The sequence below is a fragment of the Vipera berus genome (genome assembly GCF_964194415.1).
Source record: "Vipera berus genome assembly, chromosome: 9".
Classification (NCBI taxonomy): domain Eukaryota; kingdom Metazoa; phylum Chordata; class Lepidosauria; order Squamata; family Viperidae; genus Vipera; species Vipera berus.
In genome coordinates this window covers 19,457,593-19,475,444 of record NC_138212.1, presented here as the reverse complement: position 1 = coordinate 19,475,444, position 17,852 = coordinate 19,457,593, and the positions used below count along the sequence as shown (strand labels likewise).

At 42.6% G+C, this 17,852-nt stretch overlaps 1 protein-coding gene across 1 annotated transcript in view; it reads left to right on the top strand.

The window, feature by feature from the left end:
• COL9A2 (collagen type IX alpha 2 chain) overlaps nucleotides 1–17,852 on the top strand; it is a 71,806-nt gene that overhangs the window by 17,765 nt on the left and 36,189 nt on the right. Inside the window, exons 8-14 of the mRNA XM_081335410.1 lie at nucleotides 3,860–3,913; nucleotides 5,578–5,631; nucleotides 6,511–6,558; nucleotides 7,931–7,987; nucleotides 10,700–10,753; nucleotides 11,440–11,493; nucleotides 12,310–12,363. Coding sequence (XP_081191536.1) covers nucleotides 3,860–3,913; nucleotides 5,578–5,631; nucleotides 6,511–6,558; nucleotides 7,931–7,987; nucleotides 10,700–10,753; nucleotides 11,440–11,493; nucleotides 12,310–12,363 — 375 coding nt within the window. The remainder of the gene's footprint in view (nucleotides 1–3,859; nucleotides 3,914–5,577; nucleotides 5,632–6,510; nucleotides 6,559–7,930; nucleotides 7,988–10,699; nucleotides 10,754–11,439; nucleotides 11,494–12,309; nucleotides 12,364–17,852) is intronic.

The following is a 17,852-nucleotide window of genomic DNA, read 5'->3' as shown; positions in this document are numbered from 1 at the left end:
AGAGTGGAGTAGAGTAGAATAGAATAGTATAAAGGAGTTGGAAGGGATCTTGGAGGTCTTCTAGTCCAACCCCCTGTTCAGAAAGGAAACGTATCATTTCAGACAAATTGTTGTCTAATCTTTTCTTAAAAATTTCTAATGCCCACAACTTCTAGAGGCAGGTCGTTCTACTGATTAATTGTTCTAACAGTCAGGAGATTTCTCCTTAGTTCTAGGTTGCTTCTCTCCTTGATTAGTTTCCATCTGTTGCTTCTTGTCCTGCTTTCAGGTGCTTTGGAGAATAGCTTGACTCCCTCTTCTTTGTGGCAGCCCCTGAGATATTGGAATAACTGCTATCATGTCCCCCCTCGTCCTACTCTTCATTAAACTAGACATACCCAATTCCAGCAACCGTTCCTTGTTTGTTTTAGCCTCCAGTCCCCTGATCATCTTAGCTGCTCTTCTCTGCACTCTTTCTAGAGCAGTGTTTTTCAACCACTGTTCCGCGGCACACTAGTGTGCCGCGAGATGTTGCCTGGTGTGCCGTGGGAAAAATTGAAAAGTAATTATAAAATACTTTCTTTGTGTTTATTTGATTCCTATTCAAGAGAATTACTTTATACTGTATATAGTCAATATAGGCACAGAGTTAAATTTTTTAACATTTTCTAATGGTGGAGTGCCTCGTGATTTTTTTCATGAAACAAGTGTGCCTTTGCCCAAAAAAGGTTGAAAAACACTGAACTAGAGTCTCAACATCGTGGTGACCAAAACTGGATGCAGTATCCAATCAAACTGCCTTGTTTAGCAATAGAAATTCTGATCCCAATTGTGGCCATAAGTCAAGGACAATCAGTATCCAGAGACAGAATTTTAATAAGAAGGAGATGTAATCCAATCAACACAGCAGGTATGGGTAGTCCTTGAGTTACGACCTCAGTTGAGCCCAAAATATCTCTTGCTAAATCAGACTTTTGTTCAGTGAGTTTTGGCCCATTTTATGACCTTTCTTGCCACAGTTGTTACGTAAATCACTGTAGTTGTTAAGTTAGTAACATGGCTGTTAAAGTGATTCTGGCGTCCCCCATTGACTTTGCTTGTCAGAAGGTCCCAAATGATGATCACATGACCCCGGGACACTGCAACCGTCATAAATACGAGTCAGGTGCATCTGATTTTTGATCACGTGACCACAGGGATGCTGCAATGGTCATAAGTGTGAAAAACGGTCATAAGTCATTTTTTTTCAGGGCTGTTGAAACTTTGAACGGTCACTAAATGAGCTACTGTAAGTCGAGGACGAACTGTAGTTAAACTGATTTGAGGCATTGAAATCAATCTGGTGTCCTGCACATGTGCAACCTTTTATTTTTCCAACTGGAATAATACTTTGAAATCAAAAGGAGGGAATTTGCAAATTGGTGTGCCTTTTTTTTTTTAAACAAAGAAACAGTGGGCGAAAAAGTGCTTCCTTTTCTGCCTGAGATTTTAGGCAACTTATTAGTCACGTCGACAATCTGATTCAGCATTGGAGAATTTGGGATGCTGCTAAATGCTGACCCAAGCAGAACTCGCTGCTCTTGGCCGGTGATCAGAAGCTGAATGTGCAAACCTTGGAGCATATCCAGGTCGCTTTCAACTTAACAACAGTTCGTTTAGTGACTTTTTGAAGTTACAACTTGAAAAGAGTAGCTTGTGACCTTTTTTCACGCTTGTGACTGTTGCAGCATCCCCACGTGATTTACATTCGGATGATTGACAACTGACTCACATTTATGACCCTTTTGCAGCATCCCGGGGTCAGGTGATCCCCTTTTGTGACCTTCTGACGAGCAAAGCCAATGGGGGAAGCCAGATTCCACTTAACATCCGTGTTACTAATTTTAACAACCGCAGGGATTCACTTAACAAATGTGACAAGCAAAGTCGTAAAATGGGACAAAAGTCACTTAGTAAATTTCTCACTGAGCAACATAAATTCTGGGCTCAGTTGTGACTGTAAGTTGAGGGCTACCTGTACAGTTGATTTCCCTACTCTTCACTGTACAAAAGAAGCACACAGTGATTTTTTAAAAGATACTTTCCATTTTTTTTAAAAAAAGAAGTTAATACATGAGCAAAACAAACCAGCAGTCTTACAAAGTCTTTTTATTTCCAACCATGCCTTTCGGCACTACTACATGCCGTCCTTGACTTACGACTGTAATGGGCATTATGGCAATAAGGTGTGGTTGTTAAGCGAATCTGCAATTGTTGATAGAACATCACGGTCGTTAAGCAAAACACCAGTTTTCAGCAAAAAAATAATAATTGTAAATTGCACTCATGCAATTGCCAGATGCTACAAATGGCCACTAATGCAGGCTGGTAGCTGAACACACAAAATACAGTCATGTAACTGCTGGGGTGGAGCAGCCATCAAAACTTCAGAATTGGGTTATACGTACCTTTGGGGGGTTTTAAGTCGAGAATTGCTTGTAGGCTGGTTCAGTGTATTCTTGAGATGGATGAGTTAATTGCATTCTAGTTGCTTGCTTGCTCTTATGACAAGCTACACCCATGCTGTGAATAGGCAAGTCTTCCATAGATGGAGGTCAGCAAGGGCGCAAGTGGCAAAGCTTATACCATTTATTTATTTATTTTATTTTATTACATTTATATACCGCCCTTTCCCTGAGGACTCAGGGCGGTTTACAGGGAATTAAAAACCAAAAATACAAAAGTTAAAACCAGTTTAAAAAAGATTAAATTTAACCCTGTGCAACTAAAACCCCAATTAAAATAAATTAATCCTCAGCCTGGGCCAGAGAGCTCGAAGAGCCAGGTCTTCAGGCCCCGGCGGAATGATCGGAGGTCGGGGGCAGTCCTCAGCTCCACGGGCAGCTGGTTCCAGAGGGCAGGCGCCCCCACTGAGAAGGCCCTATCCCTGGGCGTTACCCGCCGGCAATCTCTTACCGGTGGGACCCTGAGCAGACCCTCCCTGTGGGAGCGCACTGGACGAAGGGCACTTGATGCTGGCAGCAGGTGTTCCCTCAAGTACCCCGGACCCAATCCATGTAGGGCTTTATAGGTAATGACCAGCACCTTGAATTTCACCTGGAGGGCAACCGGAAGCCAATGCAGCTCGCGGAGTAGAGGTGTTACATGGGAGTATCGGGAGACCCCCATTACAACTCGCGCGGCCGCATTCTGCACCATGACACCGATTCTGCCTCGGACCTCTTCTAGTCCAACCCTTTGCTCAAGGCAGGAGCCTTAGACCATCCCAGTCACGTGGTTGTCCAGTCTACACCCTGCAAGGATGTTAGGGCAGGATCCAGTATACACCCTGCAAGGATGTTAGGGCAGGATCGAGATTTGCATAATGAAATATGGCTTTTGCCATATTTCTCCCGTGGCAGCCATTGTGTGGGTATATTTGCTACATGCTTTGATGTGCTCCTGGCCCAAACGATTTGCTGTCCTGGTTATCGATAGGCCTTATCATAATGCAAGGTTGGTTTTGAAGGATCGTTGCTGAGTAACACGGCACGTCTGTCTGGCACGTAGATATTTGCAGCATCAGTTCCTGCCTCTCCAGGTAGGACCAAGAAAGATACCGCGCTGAAACCCTCAAGAGTTACCAGGCTAAGTGAAATGAAGCTCTTGTATGATATCAGGAAGCTTTCAGTCTTCCTATCAGCCAAACAAGGAGCCCTCTAGTCTTAGTTTTGGAGAGCTTCCAAAATATGCCTTTCATTCTTTAACCAAGCAAATCTTTTCTGCCAAGGAAGAAGTCCAGCTCAGTCTGCATGGTGTCCTTCACTCTCTTATTCTGTCATCTAGAATACAAATGATGAGAATAATGCTCCCTCCCTCCCTCTCTTTTTTCATGTCTCAGGGGCCTCCAGGTCAAGTTGGACTTCCTGGAGAAATGGGACCTTTGGGACTTAAGGTAAGGGTTCAGTTGAGATACATACCTATTCCTCGGGGTTACTGAGTTGTCTAAAAGTGTTCTGGAAGCAGTATCTGGGTACATATTGAAGAATGATGAGGGTCCTTATAGAAAAAAGATAGAAAGATGGATATAGAATGGATGGATACAACATTGGTGGGGGGGATGGATAGGATATTGGGTGGGTGGGTGGGTGGGTGGGTGGATGGATAAGATAAGATATTGGATGGGTGGATGCGTATGATATTGAATGGATGGAGAGATAGAGGGATGGATGGAAGGAAGAATGGATATACTGTATATTGGATGGATGGAGAGAGAGAGGGATGGATGGATGGATATAAGAATAGATATACTGTATATTAGATGGATGGAGCGATGGATAGTTGGAGGAATTGAGGGATGCATGGATACGATATTGAATGGATGGATGGAGGCCACTCAGAAACTTCTCTGGAGCTGGACAGAATGTTCCAAGGAGAAAGCAAAGTTTGCCAGAATGAGAGAAGAAACAAACAAGGAACACCTCTCCTTCCAATTTCCCAAGTCTTTTAGCCATGAAATTTAAAGTTGGTCGCCAGGTGGACATTGTCAGCCTGAATGTCTTATTTCATGGTGGATGTTGCGCATGCTTGATTATATTAAACAGAGGTAATAATGATGGCTAATGTACTTCATTCCAGGTCTGGAAGTAGGTTTTCTGGCTTTTTATCTGGAGACAAGATACATGATTCTTGTATCAGGACATTTGTAGAAATTGTCCAGAAAATACTATAAATAAAAAATAAATCTGATACAAAATATAATCTGGAGGCAACATGTATATGTAAACCTGTATATAACTAATATATAGTTACTGCCACCATATGGCTGAGGAGACTTTCATCTTTGAGACTAGCTCAACAAACTAGGAGAGAGAGAGAATGAAAGATTCAGAAAGAGACCCTCGTTAGAAATTTTAAAAAATGAAAGGTGCCCAATCTCTCCCTCTTTTCTTTTCCTACGATTAGGACTATGCATGCTAAATGAGTTAAATCAAATTAGATAATGCAAATCTTGTGTTCAGAATAGGGTGGTTCTGCATCCTGCATAATTTACCTTCTCATATCCGCATTCTAAAAATAAATACTGCATAAGTTATTCTGTTGTTGTTGTTTTAAATAAATCATCCATTCAGCAAAACTTTGCTCCATTTTGGGCAGAAGGAGGCAAAAAATAAAGCTGAATTGAAGACCGCCCCTCAGAAATCATTCTTTTCCCTCTCCACCTTGCTTAGTAATTCCATTTTTTCCTTCCTTGTTTTCTTATCTCTTCATTCTCTGCACTCCGGGTTGCTTCTTTGGCTGCTTCACTGTGTAGTTTAACACAGCTCAGGTGGCAATAGGAGAGCCATCCTGAGCAGTATGTCTCAACCTTGGTAACCTGAAGATGGGTGGACTTCAACTCCCAGAGTTCCCTAGCCAGCAAGCCCACACATCTTCAAGTTGCCAAGGTTGAAAAACGATAATTCCAAGAATTATGACTATTAGTACCCACTCCTGATGCCCGTTCTTAAAGACTGTGGATGCTCACAATGGAAATCTTGCTGGAGAACTCATGAGTGGTAGATTGTCTTTTGGACTTTGCTGCTGGAATGCTTTTGTGATTCATCTTGTGTTTTTTAGGGGGAACGTGGACCAGATGGACCACAAGGGCCTCCAGGACCTCCTGGAAAGCCAGTAAGTTCTTGTCAGGCTCCAAAAACCAAGAAAGACACCGTGAGATTCTTCCAAGCAGATTACTTTATTGTTCCTTACCCATAGACAGAATCTTGACAAACTAAAGGACGCTAGCACCCCCTAAAGGCATATACCTCTGGGAACTATTAGGGAGGAGCCATCTTCACCCTCTTTCTCTCACACAAATTATCTGAACTGAGTTGTCTCTTGCTCCTCTAGAATGCAGACCCTCCCACCTGGGAATCCAGTCTACATTCCATCACAGCTCCGTTGCTACTGGTTTGGGTGCTTGACACCGCAGTTTGAGGATGAGTCATTTGTAGATTTGAGAGTAATGTCTAGTGAACAACTCAAATACATCAACACCCGTGATGTATCCCAGAAATGAATTCACTCAATGTTTTGACCAGGCATGCTCGTTCTTATTTCTGGCTATAAAATGGGTTATCAACTGATGTGCATAGCCTTCACTTACTTCAGGGCAGGCTTTTACCATTATATGACTGTGCCTCAGGTGGTGGGATTTTTCCTTTGTATTTCTCCTATTTTCCATTGCCAGTCCCTCCATCATTTCCCTTATCAGAAAGAAAGAAAGAAAGCCATGAAGGGAGAAAGATGAATCAATTTCATGGTGCTTTTTAATCAGAAGTGCTAAAAGCCTTCACTCTGGATAGTTATAGCCACAAAAACTTTTATTTCAGTTAAAAATGAAAAATAAGCTCTTTCTTTCTTTCTTTCTTTCTTTCTTTCTTTCTTTCTTTCTTTCTTTCTTTCTTTCTTTCTTTCTTTCTTTCTTTCTTTCTTTCTTTCTTTCTTTCTTTCTGCAAGTGAGAATGTTCTGCATTTTTGACAGCTTTCTGCTTTCTCATGTTTTCCAAGGGCCCAATAGGTCGCATCCAAGGAGCCGAGGGCAGTGCCGATTTCGTGGTAAGAAGGACTACATTAAATTCCCATTTCAAAACAAAGACCATCGTGTTTTGGGCTATTTGAAAAATAGTAAGATGCAAAGAAACTCTTTCTTCTCTTCCCGTGGTTGGTTTTTCTTGCACTTCGTGATTGTTATTAGGACTTTTATTTTTCATAGCTTTACCATACTGGATGCTCAAGAAACTTCCTCTGACCTTTATTTGAGGCTGGCAAATGTCCTGAGCCAGTCAGAGGCTATTTGGAACATAAATATACTAATGTAGCTTTCGCTGGTTTGAGTTCACATTCACACTTTAATAGGAGGAAATTAAGGTGGGGGAGGAAAGAGAACAATCAGACTTGCAAGTTTGTGTTCTCAATAAAAAAAAATAGTTTTAACCCTGATGTGGAGTTGATTCCCTGGCCTGGTCTACCTAGTGGGGGGTGAGATCAGTCTTGCCTATCTGATTGTGCCGTATCTCCTCCACTTTATCATATTCCTGTGAATTAGAGAGGTGCCTGTTTAAGCCTCTTTGGTATATTTCCTGTTTATTGTGGACTTAAGTATGCTTCCCCCCTCATCGCTTTGGTAACGTATCTTGTATATCTCCTGTTGCCTTCCTTAACTGTACAAAATACGTGGCTGGGCCAGGTAGACCTGCCGTCTGATCCAGCTTCTGGGTGTCCTTTAGGTTCTTCTTTCCTGCTCAGTAACGTACTGTAAAACCAGTGGATTTCCCAATCACCCTGCATGATATCCATATAAGGTCCCAACATTTTCATCTTAGTTGAACATCTTAGGCAACCAACCCATTGGCTAGCTTTTATTACCAGCCCACCCCTCTCTCCCTCTCTCCCTCCCTCTCCTTCCTTCTTCTTCCACTATTCCTTCCTCCACTCACCTTCTTTTCCTGAATTACTCCTTCCTTCCTTCATTCTTTCCTTCCTTCCTTCCTTCCTTCCTTCCTTCCTTCTTTCCTTCCTTCCTTCCTTCCTTTCACCCTCCCTCCCTCCCTCCCTCCCTCTTTTTCCTTCCTTCTTCCACTTCTTCCTCCACTCACTCAGCTTCCTTCCTTCCTTCCTTCCTTCCTTCCTTCCTTCCTTCCTTCCTTCCTTCCACCCTCCCTCCCTCCCTCCCTCTTTCTCCTTCCTTCTTCCACTTCTTCCTGCACTCAATCAGCTTCCTTCCTTCCTTCCTTCCTTCCTTCCTTCCTTCCTTCCTTCCTTCCTTCCTTCCTTCCTTCCTTCCTTCCTTCCTTCCTTCCTTCCTTCTTCTATAGCCACCCAACTCAACCAAGTGTCTCTTGCACTTATTGCTATCCAAATTGCTACTTGGATGAAAGATCCCTCAGATTTTTCTTTTCTTTTCTTCCTTTCCCTTCATGGTCTGCAGTGTCCAACCAATTGCCCACCTGGACTCAAGGGGCCTCCAGGTTTACAAGGGTTGAAGGTAAGGATTTCTCTGCTCCACGATCTGTGGAGGTTGCTTTGTTAGTGATAATTGCCATACAGAGTTTTATAATCACGAAGAGTTTCTCTAGGTTAAGCACCCATGGCTAAACTTAATTAGCTCCCGCCCCTAATTCTGACTCTTGAACAGCAGGAAATATTAATCTATATTACTGAAACTGCCAGTAATATTAATACAGATTAATATTTCCTGCTGTTCAAGAGTTAGCAGAAAAAAATGGCTATATCACGTTGGAAACAAGCAAGGGACATTGGTTAATTTTATTAATACTGTGTTGTTTCGATAGGCAGATAGATGGACAGACAGACAGATGCAATTTTTATTGAAACTTTTGAACAAGGTAAAAAACTAATGCAAACTAATGTAAGATAAGGAAGAAAAAGGAAATCAAAGAAGGGAAAGCATGAAAGGGTAAAAAAAGAAATATAGGAAAGGGGGAAATGGGGGGGGGAGTAATAAAACATAAAACTCAGGCTGAGTTTTAATTGGGTTTTAACTGGGGTTTTACATGTTGCAGGGACTTAGTTTAATCTTTTTTAAATTGGTCTTAATTTTTGTATTAATGTTTTAAAATTATACCCTGTAAACTGCCCTGAGTCCTTCGGGAAAGGGCGGTATATAAATTCAATAAATTAAATTAAATTAATATTTTTTATAGCAGTTATAAGAAGAAGCATATTTTAACCCCCCTCTCTCTAAAGTTACATCATGACTCTCTTCTTTCCAAAATCTTATCTCATCACCAGAACCATAAATCACAAGTTCATTTTTTCCCCCAATTTTACGCAAAATGTCCACAAGAGGCTTCCAGTCACCAATAAATGTAGGTAATGTCTTGTCTCTAATCAAACAAGTCAAGGTTAATTTTATTAGTATCGTATTGTGCAGGAGACAAAAAACGAGCGACGCAACCACCTCCTTTTCATATAACCCTAACCTCTTTCGTTATTACTAGCTTCCATTCTGATTAAAAGGGACCTTTTCTAGCTTGGATTTTCTCCTTCTATTTGCTTATAGATTTTTATTTGTTTGTTTGTTTATATATCACATTTAGAGCCTGCCCATCTCCCTCACAGAGCAGTTCAGGGCAATGTGCAAGTAGGCAGAAAAATAAAGGCTATATAAAGAGCTTATACTAGAAGGCACTTAAAACAAGAATAAAGTATTTAAAAAGATGGAGAGGCAGTAAGCAGCTCCGGGGGCTGCATTCTCCTCTTTGGTCCCCAAGTGAATTGGCACAAACGGGTTTTTTCGAACATTTTTGAAAGGCCGGAAGAGGGGAGGGGGTGTCCACCTCACCTCTGGGGGGGGGGAAACGTTCCAAAGAAGGGGAGCAACTGCAGAGAAGGATCTCTTCCTGCACCCTGCAGGTCAGTATTCTTTAATTCAGGGGTCTTCAAACTTGGCCCTTTTATGACTTGTGGACTTCAGCTCCCAGAATTCCTCAGCCAGGCATGCTGGCTGAGGAATTCTGGGAGTTGAAGTCCACAAGTCATAAAAGGGCCAAGTTTGAAGACCCCTGCTTTAATTGATGAGGTTTACAACGTGCTCTGTCTGCCAGATCCAGTGGGGTGGGCTGAGATAATTTTTATTTATTTATTTATTTATTTATTGATTGATTTGATTTGTATACCGCCCTTCTCCCGAAGGACTCAGGGTGGTGAACAGGGACATAAATACCATAAATACCCAAAATAAAGAAATTAAAAACAAATTAAACCATAGTGCCCAAATGTAGAAAATAAATTACATTAAAACAATAATTAAAAACAAAACCCATCAGACCAGGCTGGATTGTTCAAACAAATAGGTTTTTAGGTCGCGTCGGAAGGAGCGAAGGTCGGGAGCCATTCGGAGCTCAACCGGTAAACGGTTCCACAGGTCAGGCGCGCCCACAGAGAACGCCCTCCCCCTGGGGGTCACCAGACGGCATTCTCCGAACGGCGGCACCCTGAGTCAAAGACGGTTCCATAGGCACTCTGGCTCCATGCCAGATGAACAGAATAAAAAGAGCTGGAAAGGGTCTTGGAGGTCATCTAGTCCAACCCCCTGCTCAGGCAGGAAACCCTATACCATTTCAGACAAATGGTTGTCCAATCTTTTCCGAAAAACCTCCAGCCATGGAGCACACATACATTCCAGAGGCAGGCTGTTCCACTGATTAATTGCTCTCACTTTTAGGAAATTTCTCCTTGGTTCTAGGCTGCTTCTCTCCTTGATTAGATTCCATCCATTGCTTCTTGTCCTGCCTTCTGGTGCTTGGAATAGGTTGACCCTCTCTTCTTTGTGGCAGCCCCTGAGATATTGGAACACTGCTGTCACGTCTACCCTACTCCTTCTTTTCTCTGGACTAGGCATACTCAATTCCTGCACAGCTACCACCTCAGAAGGAAACCAGCACCCAGAGCTGCAGAGGTGTTACTTGTACCTTTCCTCCTATGATGGTGGTTGCTGACCCTGATGAATTGTACAAGTCTGAATGTGCTTCGCTCCTCCTCTTGGTTTCGTAAGAACTAGGGTGGGTCTTGTCTGAGTCATTTTTTTCAGATTATAATCCTGGCCCACACTCGGATTTCTTTTATCTGACTGCTGTCTTGGTTGTGTCTCTTCCTTCTCAAGGTTTTTCCTTCTGCCCATTTACAAATTGTTGATTGACATTTGTTTTGAAAGTTTGATTCGCTTTCCTTTCAGGGACACAGAGGCAAATCAGGTGTTGCTGGAGAGCCTGGAAGACAAGGCCGGCCGGTGAGAATGGAGATGCTTCACCTTCCCTTCATTTTCTTTTTGTTTGTTTAACTGACTGAACATTAGCTAGGGAAGATTAAGGGGCTTTGTTCAGATCCTGTACTGTTTTCTCAGCGCTCTTGGGAGACTGTAGCTATCGAATTCCATCCCAAAATTTATTGCCAACCAAACTAGTGGATTAGCATGTAAGAAAGGGTCATCCAATCCAACCAGGTTTGCCAGCTGAAGAAGTCTCAATCATGTAACCCAATGTTTCTCAACCTTGGCTAGTTTAAGATGTGCGGGCTTCAGTTCCCAGAATCCCCCAGCCAGCAATTCTGGGAACTGAAGTCCACACACCTTAAACTGGCCAAGGCTGAGACGCACTAATGTGGCCAACCTTGCCTGCTTGTTAAACTTTGGGGTATGTTGTATGTTAGCTTTCCTTGAACTGGTGGCCCCTGAGAACAGAGCGGCTGGCACCCCCAAAGTCATTGCCAACAGGATCACTGGCTCCATTTGACTGATAATTTAGAAGTGGTATAATTCTGACAATGGGTAGGGCACCAGGGAAACCTAAATTGGTATGATTGTAGTTGACAGTTTAAACAAGCAGTCAGGCTGATTTCTAATCCTCTGATTTAAAGCCCGTCTCTAGATGTTTGTCCTTTCTACCACTTTGATACTTGTCTGCTTTTATTTCCTAGGGTCCGAAGGGTGATGTGGGCCTGTCTGGAGAACAAGGCATTCTAGGGCCTCCGGTAATGTATTTAATTATTGCTACTTCTTAATCTCGTTCCCTTGGCTCCCGAGATTTTATTACTCTTGTGCCATAGACCCTCCTGTAGCCTTATTCCCTTTTTCCACTCTCCCATCAAGGCTTGATAAGGACAAACAAGAAATGGGAAAAGCTGGAGATGCATTTTTTTTTTACTTTAGGAGCCTGACAAGCAAGCATAATTATTCAACTTTCTCACAATTTCTAAGCTTCCATATCTGATCATCTAGAGGTGATTATTATGTACAATATAGGACATCTCTCTTCATAAGTACCTGTGTTCCCCCCAAAATAAGACCGGGTCTTATATTAATTTTTGCTCCAAAAGACACATTAGGGCTTATTTTCCAGCTAGGTCTTATTTTGGGGGAAATATGTGTCCGTCTGGCTGACAATCTTAACTGGGGCTTATTTTTGGGGTGGGGCTTATATTACAAGCGTCCTGAAAAATCAGGCTAGGGCTTATTTTCCAGTGAAATCTTATTTTCGAGGAAACACAGTAGGTGCTGAGACCTCATACATCCAAGTAATATAATTTTTATTATACCATATATCCATTTTTCTCAAGACTGGTAACTTTAACGTGTGGAGGTCCACTCATGGGAAGAAGATAGGTGGAAGTCAAGAAGGTGGTCATGACCACCCCAATCCAAGCCCTCTCCCTTTTTACGCACATTGCACATTTTAAAATACGCCTTCAGTGACCCCTTCTGGGCCATGGATGATGATGGTTTGTGGGATATCATCTTCCCAGGTTGCAGATTTCATAATCCCTTCTTGGTTTACCTTTCTTTCCTAGGGCGCAGAAGGTCCCCGTGGACATCCAGGAATGGCAGGACCAAAAGGGGAGATGGTAAGTGAATTAAACCCTGGGGATTTGGGGATTGAGGTTACAATAACGCCACAGTGGTATCCCGTGAGGTCTAATCCTACCTTAGACCTGAAAGTCATCTGGGTGACTTTGGGGCCAGTCGTTCTCTCTCAGCTCAGCCCACCTTGCAGGCTGTTGTTGTGGGGAAAGTAGGAGGAGGGAGGATTATTAAGTGTGGGTCAGGCTCAAAAAAAAAACCCAAGAAGGACATGTGATTTCTCCAAGCAAATTTCTTAATTGTTCCTCGCCTATAGACAGAATCTTGCCAAACTAAAGCAAACTACTGCCTCTGTAAGGCATTTACTCTGAGAACTATGAGGAAGGAGCCGTCCTCGCCCTTGGTTTCGCTTGTACACTTGTTTTAAGAATTCTCTGACTTAATATATATATATTTGATCCCAATAATGTCTAGCTTTCTTGCCTGCCTACCAAAGGTGATAGAAGGTGTCTTCGCCTCTTTTTCTGAAAATCTTGTTGTTATGTACTGGAATGTAATGATGCAAGCCATGGACCCTCGCCTATTGTGAAGAAGCTAAGTAGGCATTTCCTGCCAAGCCGAGCTAGCTTAAGGGTCAGCCCCAACAGTTTCGGCGGGAACATTTGTATTTGGGGCAAGAGAATTCATGCAGGTAATTGGAGGAACACCTAAGGGCTTACGTGTATAAGTACCAGCCATTGCCTGTAGCTGAGCATTTTTTTGCTGGAGACTATAAAGAGATGCTTTGACGTTTTGTCGCTCCTTGCCTATTGACTTAACCCACTACATAAAACTTGTGTTGGCAGATAATTTAGAATTTGCAGGATGGATATCAGAACTGGAGGATTTGAGAGGTCGTCACAGGGAAGAGGGTGTTGACTTATTCTCCAAAGCATTGGAGGGCAGGACAAGAAGCAATGGATGGAAGCTTGTCAGAGAATCTTAAGGAGAAACTTCCTGACAGTAATAACTATTAATCAGTGGAACAGCCTGCCTGCCAGAGTTGCGGGTGCTCCATTGCTGGAGGTTTTCAAGAAAAGATTGGACAACCCTTTGTCCGAGATGGTATAAGGACTTGTGTCTTGTTAAGGTGGTTGGACTAGAAGGCCTCCAAGGCCCCTTCCGACACTACAATTCTATGAGGATATTTAAAAAGGTGCCAAATAGCATCTTGTTTGTTTAAATTGTCCTCGTGAATTAGTTACACCACCAAGGGTCACCCCTCCATCTGGAATTCAACTTGCAAAGGGGTGGCTTTAAAAGGAAAGTGACAGATTAATGAGGATCAAATTTCTAGCTGACACTGGATGCCTGCTATGACCAAAAGGGAAAATAATTATCTGAATGGGGTTAGAGTTGGAAGTTTGTTATCTCACAGCTTACAAGAGGGAATAAAAAGAGGTGCTACCTTGCTTCAGCAGCTTCTCTTCCAAGTCAATTAATTAAAGCTAATTAAAACACGCAGGTCAATCACAAGATGTCCTAACATACAAAACTTTCAATGTACTGCTTTTCGGGCACATAGTCTTTTACATTTGGATTCTGTTTCTAGGATGTGGAGCACAAATATCCAACAAAACTCCTACTACATTTAAGGGTCTTGGAAAGAGACCCCAGCCTAGGAAGGGAAGAAATATAAGAGACTGCAATTCAGTGCAATACCGGTGATTATTTGTCCATCTATTTTTTATTGCTTGACTTCAAAACAGCTCCAGGCTTCTTTGCTTCGAATAATCCCTAAGTAGCAGGCAGAATAAAACCAACTGAAACATCTGATGTAATAAATCAATTTCAATAAAGCTATATAGAGAAAAAGGTAAAGATTCCCATGGATCAAGCTCAGCTGGTGGCAACAGGAATATTTCTTTGCAGTTTTCTTAGCAACAGTTTTTAAAACTTCCTGGTCCAGTCCTACTTTAATTTCTGAGACCTGCCAAGGTCACCTAGTGATTATCTATTAGGACATTGAAAAAAAACCATTCATGTAATAAATAGGTAAAGGTAAAGGTTCCCCCGCACATGTGTGCTAGTCGGTTCCGACTCTAGGGGCCGGTGCTCATCTCCGTTTCAAAGCCGAAGAGCCAGCGCTTGTCCTAGGACGTCTCCGTGGTCATGTGGCCGGCATGACTAGACGCCAAAGGCGCACAGAACACTGTTACCTTCCCACCGTAGTGGTCCCTATTTTTCTACTTGCATTTTTACGTGCTTTCGAACTGTTAGGTTGGCAGAAGCTGGGACGAGTAACAGGCGCTCACTCTGTTACGCGGCACTCGGGATTCGACCCGCCAAAGAGCCGACCTTCTGATCGACAAGCTCAGCATCCTAACCCACTGAGCCACCGCGTCCCTATGTAATAAATATGATGAATAAAAATGGATAAAAAGAATAAAACAGGTCAGAGCTAGGGGCAGGGTGAGTTAAGAAGGATATCTTGAAGAGGCATTGAAAATATAGCGGGTGAGAAGGATTAGCATGTGTCAGAATCTATAGGAAATAAGCCAAACAGATTTATTTATTTATTTATTTATTAGATTTTTATACCGCCCTTCTCCCGAAGGACTCAGGGCGGTTTACAGGGCAATAAATACAAAAACAGGATACAAAAGTTAACAGCGAATTAAATAAATGCCCAAGGTTAAAACAGTAGTTAAGATGTATTAAAACCCCAACCCTAACCCATCAGACCAGGTCAGACTGCTCAAATAGATACGTTTTTAGATCGCGCCGGAAGGAGCAAAGGTCGGGGGCCATCCGGAGCTCAACCGGCAAGCGGTTCCATAGGTCTGGCGCACCCACAGAGAACACCCTCCCCCTGGAGGCCACCAATCGACATTCTTTGATCGGAGGCACCCTGAGGAGGCCCTCTCTGTGGGAGCGCACTGGACGGAGGGAAGTTGTAACAATTGCCACGTAAATATCTTGTAAGATTAGTACCGTCATGAAAATGTCCCTTGGTCTTACTGGTTCAACAGGGCAATAATGAGGGAAATGGTCTTTCAAGTCAGCTGATCCCAAGTTCCTTCAAATTTCATATATTAGCCACTGTTAGAAGAGAATAATGGTACATCAGGTTTGAACTGAAGGGTCCTTGCTATTCTTTGAGCTTGGCTGTTTTCTTGGAGACATTTCATTACCCATCCAGGTAACATCATCAGTACTGATGACTGTGGTATTTGTTTCCTGTTTAAACTATAGACCAGGGGTCTTCAAACTTGGCTCTTTTATGACTTGTGGGCTTAACTCCCAGAATTCCTCAGCCAGCGTGCCTGGCTGAGGAATTCTGGGAGTTGAACTCCACAAGTCATAAAAGGGCCACGTTTGAAGACCCCTGATATAGACTGTATACTGTTATAATAGTAGCTTGACCTACCAGTGAAGGACTGAGAGATGAAGCACTTATGATGTTACCTAGTTGGGGAATGGAAACTTCTGAAACAAAACAACCAAGCTCATTGAGCACCAAGGATCCCACATTAGCCACCATGTCCTGACATAGTCCTGTTCTGTGCAGATGGTCAGTCTAGTTCTCTGAATCTCAATAATGGAAGCATAGTCTGGTAGCATCAAAATTTAGCATCGGGCTCTTGACAAGTGTTGGGTATGACTTTCCATCATTCCCAGCCAGCTATCTGGGATTACAGGAATTGAAGTCCTATTCATTCTGCTAGTGATGCCATTGGAGAAGGCTTTGGCTGCTCTCCTCGATACTGCCCCACTCCCCCAGTCTACCTATTTTGCCTCTGTATAATCCCTCGCACGTTAAATCTTCTGAATCCAAATAAATTTTCATGATGGGACTTCTGTTTCCCAAAAGCCAGGGTTGATCTGGAGAGGAAGAAACACAATCTCTCCCTTCTTCAAGTTGTCTGAGCTTGGTTTTCTTTAGAAGCTTCCTGAATGATTTTGCGGTCATCACTTGCTCTCAGATCCCCTGAGTCCACCAGGGTAAATATGGAATAGAAGGCTCTGAGCCTTGTGTGTCTCAGTTAAGGCACCATAAGATTCCATCCATCCATCCATCCATCCATCCATCCAAACATCCATCCATCCATCCAAACATCCATCCATCCATCCATCCATCCATCCAAACATCCATCCATCCATCCATCCCTTTTCTATACTGCCCATCTCACCTATGTGACTCTGGGCAGCTTACAGTTAAAACAGGTCAATAAGAACCAAGTTAAAAACAGAATTAGAAGGAAGGGTTATGGTATTAAAAGTTAAAATGGTGGAGAGAACATCGTTACAACATCAACCTTCCCCACAGTTGCCTACACTCTTCGACACCACCACCCCATGCCAATTGGCAGAGCCATGTGGTGAAGGTCAAAAGAGTAGAGGCCGGCCTCACCACTGATGGTAAGGTAACAGAGTTGGAAGGGACCTTGGAGGTCATCTAGTCCAACGCCCTGCTCTCGCAGGAGACCCTATATTCCAGACAACTGGCTGACCAGTCTCTTCTTAAAAGCCTCCAGTGATGGAGCACCCACAACGTCCGAAGGCAATTTGTTCCACTGGAGTTAATTGTCTTGACTGTTAGGAATTTTCTCCTTAATTCTAGGTTGCTTCTATCCGTGGATAGTTTCCATCCATTGTTTCTTTTTTTTTTATTGAAAAGTTTTAAAGTACAATTTTCCTTTAAAAATCCCCCCTTCCCCCTCCCTCCTCCTCCCCCCTACCTCCCCCCCCTCCCCCCCTCCCCCCCCCCCCGACTTCCCAAAGCTAAATACAAGGTATATATATAAAAAGCAATCATAAACAATCATATACTAACAACTATAAACTCTAAAATCCAACACTCTCTAGCTTATATAGGATAAGACAAACCTTAATAATATCAAATATGTATAAAAAGAAACTAAAATAAGAAAAGGAAAAAAAAAAGAAAAAACGAAAGAAGACTCATTCAAATGCTACATAAAACTTCTTGACCCTATACTTGATCTGGATAAACTCAATCCATTTTCTCCATTCCATAATATAGCGTTCTTGCGAGTGATCTTTCAAATAGGCCGAAATCTTCGCCATCTCTGCCAGGTCGGAAACCTTTAAAGTCCACTCTTCTATGGTCGGCAGTTCCTCTTTCTTCCAATATTGGCCTATCAAAAGTCTTGCTGCCGTAATTAAGTTCAACATCAACTTAGTGTCCACAACTGTAGCGTCTGCAATTATTCCCAACAAAAAAAGTTGCGGACAAAACTTTATCCTCTGTTTAAAAATCTTCTGCATGTTCCACCAGACTTTTATCCAAAAAGCCTTAACCTTCTTACATGTCCACCATATGTGAAAATATGTTGCATCTTCATCTCCGCACCTCCAACATTTAGGCTGATAATTCGGATACATACTTGCAAGCTTTTTAGGATCTAAATGCCATCTATAAAACATTTTGTAAAAGTTCTCCCTTAGATTTTGAGCTTGAGTAAATTTTACGTTCCTCACCCAAATCTTTTCCCAAGTGTCCATTGTAATAACTTCCTGGATGTTTTGG